This window comes from Pygoscelis adeliae, unplaced genomic scaffold (assembly GCF_000699105.1).
Source record: "Pygoscelis adeliae isolate BGI_AS28 unplaced genomic scaffold, ASM69910v1 Scaffold482, whole genome shotgun sequence".
NCBI lineage: Eukaryota > Metazoa > Chordata > Aves > Sphenisciformes > Spheniscidae > Pygoscelis > Pygoscelis adeliae.
Window position 1 is genome coordinate 853,519 of NW_008824192.1, and position 1,289 is coordinate 854,807.

The 1,289-nt window shown below is 60.0% G+C and overlaps 1 protein-coding gene across 1 annotated transcript in view; it reads left to right on the top strand.

Moving 5' to 3' along the window:
- Window positions 1–1,236: 1,236 nt before the first annotated feature.
- TULP1 (tubby like protein 1) overlaps window positions 1,237–1,289 on the top strand; it is a gene marked incomplete at its 3' end in the record, with an annotated part of 6,942 nt that continues 6,889 nt past the window's right edge. The window contains 1 exon segment of the mRNA XM_009334774.1: window positions 1,237–1,256. Within this exon segment, the coding sequence (XP_009333049.1) occupies window positions 1,237–1,256 (20 nt within the window).

A 1,289-nucleotide genomic window follows, 5' to 3' on the forward strand; every position in this document is an offset into this window, starting at 1 on the left:
CCCCCCCCCCTGGGCTCTCTCGTAGCCAGCAAAGGATCCCGGCAGGTGCTGCCCAGGGAGGGTGCTGCGAGACCCAGGGACTCTGCAAAGAATCAGCTTTTTTTTCTTGCAGGCAGGGCAAAAAAGTTGTTTGGGGGCAGCCCAAGCCACATTTTCCATAGGAAACAACCCTCTACAGAAAAAAAAACAACCTCTTTCTTTGCAGCTTCTGGGCTTCTGCCCCGTTTCTAAGCAAATTTTTGGCTTATTTTGGCTTGGTGCTTTTCTCCCCCTTGGAAGAGAAATTAAACTCGGGCAGGTGATGAGATGCGGTTTAGAGATTAAAGGGAAACAGGAAGGAATTTGTACCGAAGGTGTCAAAACTTTCGCGGTGCTCGTGGGTCCCGGGTGTGCGGTGTTCAAATGCCATCTAGTGGCACTGGGCACGGGGTGGGAAATGGGGCGACGAGGGGTTTTGGGGTGTCTATGGTGGGCTGGGCAAGGCCGAGGGTCCCATGGGGTCACCGGGGGCACTTGGCTCATCCGGCTTTGCAACCGGAGAGCATCCGCAGGCAGCCTTCAGAGGGGAATATTAACAGCTGAATATGAAGTGCTGTTAACAACGAGGCGAGGCGGGAGCGGCCATGTGCAGGGTGTGAAACCCGTCACCCAAAGGGACCTGGGGACGTGGGACAGGGGTCAGAGCAGAGCGGTGGTCCGTAGGGAAGCCCTTAGCATCGCCCGGAGCCGGGGATGCTGCCATCCCCTGCACAGGCTCCCCGTGCGCAGCTCATGCAAACCAGCCCAAATCCTGCTTTTCTGTCACCAAGATGACATTTTTTGGGTGGAAAAAGGCTCATCCAGGGAGGGTAACCCTAAACTAGGTCAGGCGGCATCCCTCTGCCCACGCCAGGCTGGAGTGAGTGGCCCCGCCATGCTGGGGGCCATGCTGGGGACCCCACCCAGCGTGGGGGGAGCCGTGCACCCCCAAAAGGTGCCCGGGGTCCTATTGACCCCCTGTGCCCTGCTGCGCTCCCGTAGGGCCCCCTTTTCCTGGGATTACCGCCTTGCCAGCTGCTCTCCTGGCAGGCCTGGCCGGCAGCCCCTGAAATCCTATTACTGAGTTTCAGGAGAAATAAAAAGTTAATCATCTCCTTCGCCTGCTCTTCCTCCTCCTCCGACTGCCGTGGGGGCTCGCGGAGGCGGCTGAGCTGATGCCGCTCGGCCGCTCGGACCGTTGCCACGGTGGCTGAGCCCATGGATCTGGCCCCGGGCTGGTAGGGGCTGCAGGCGCGGGGCGGGGGGGGCCG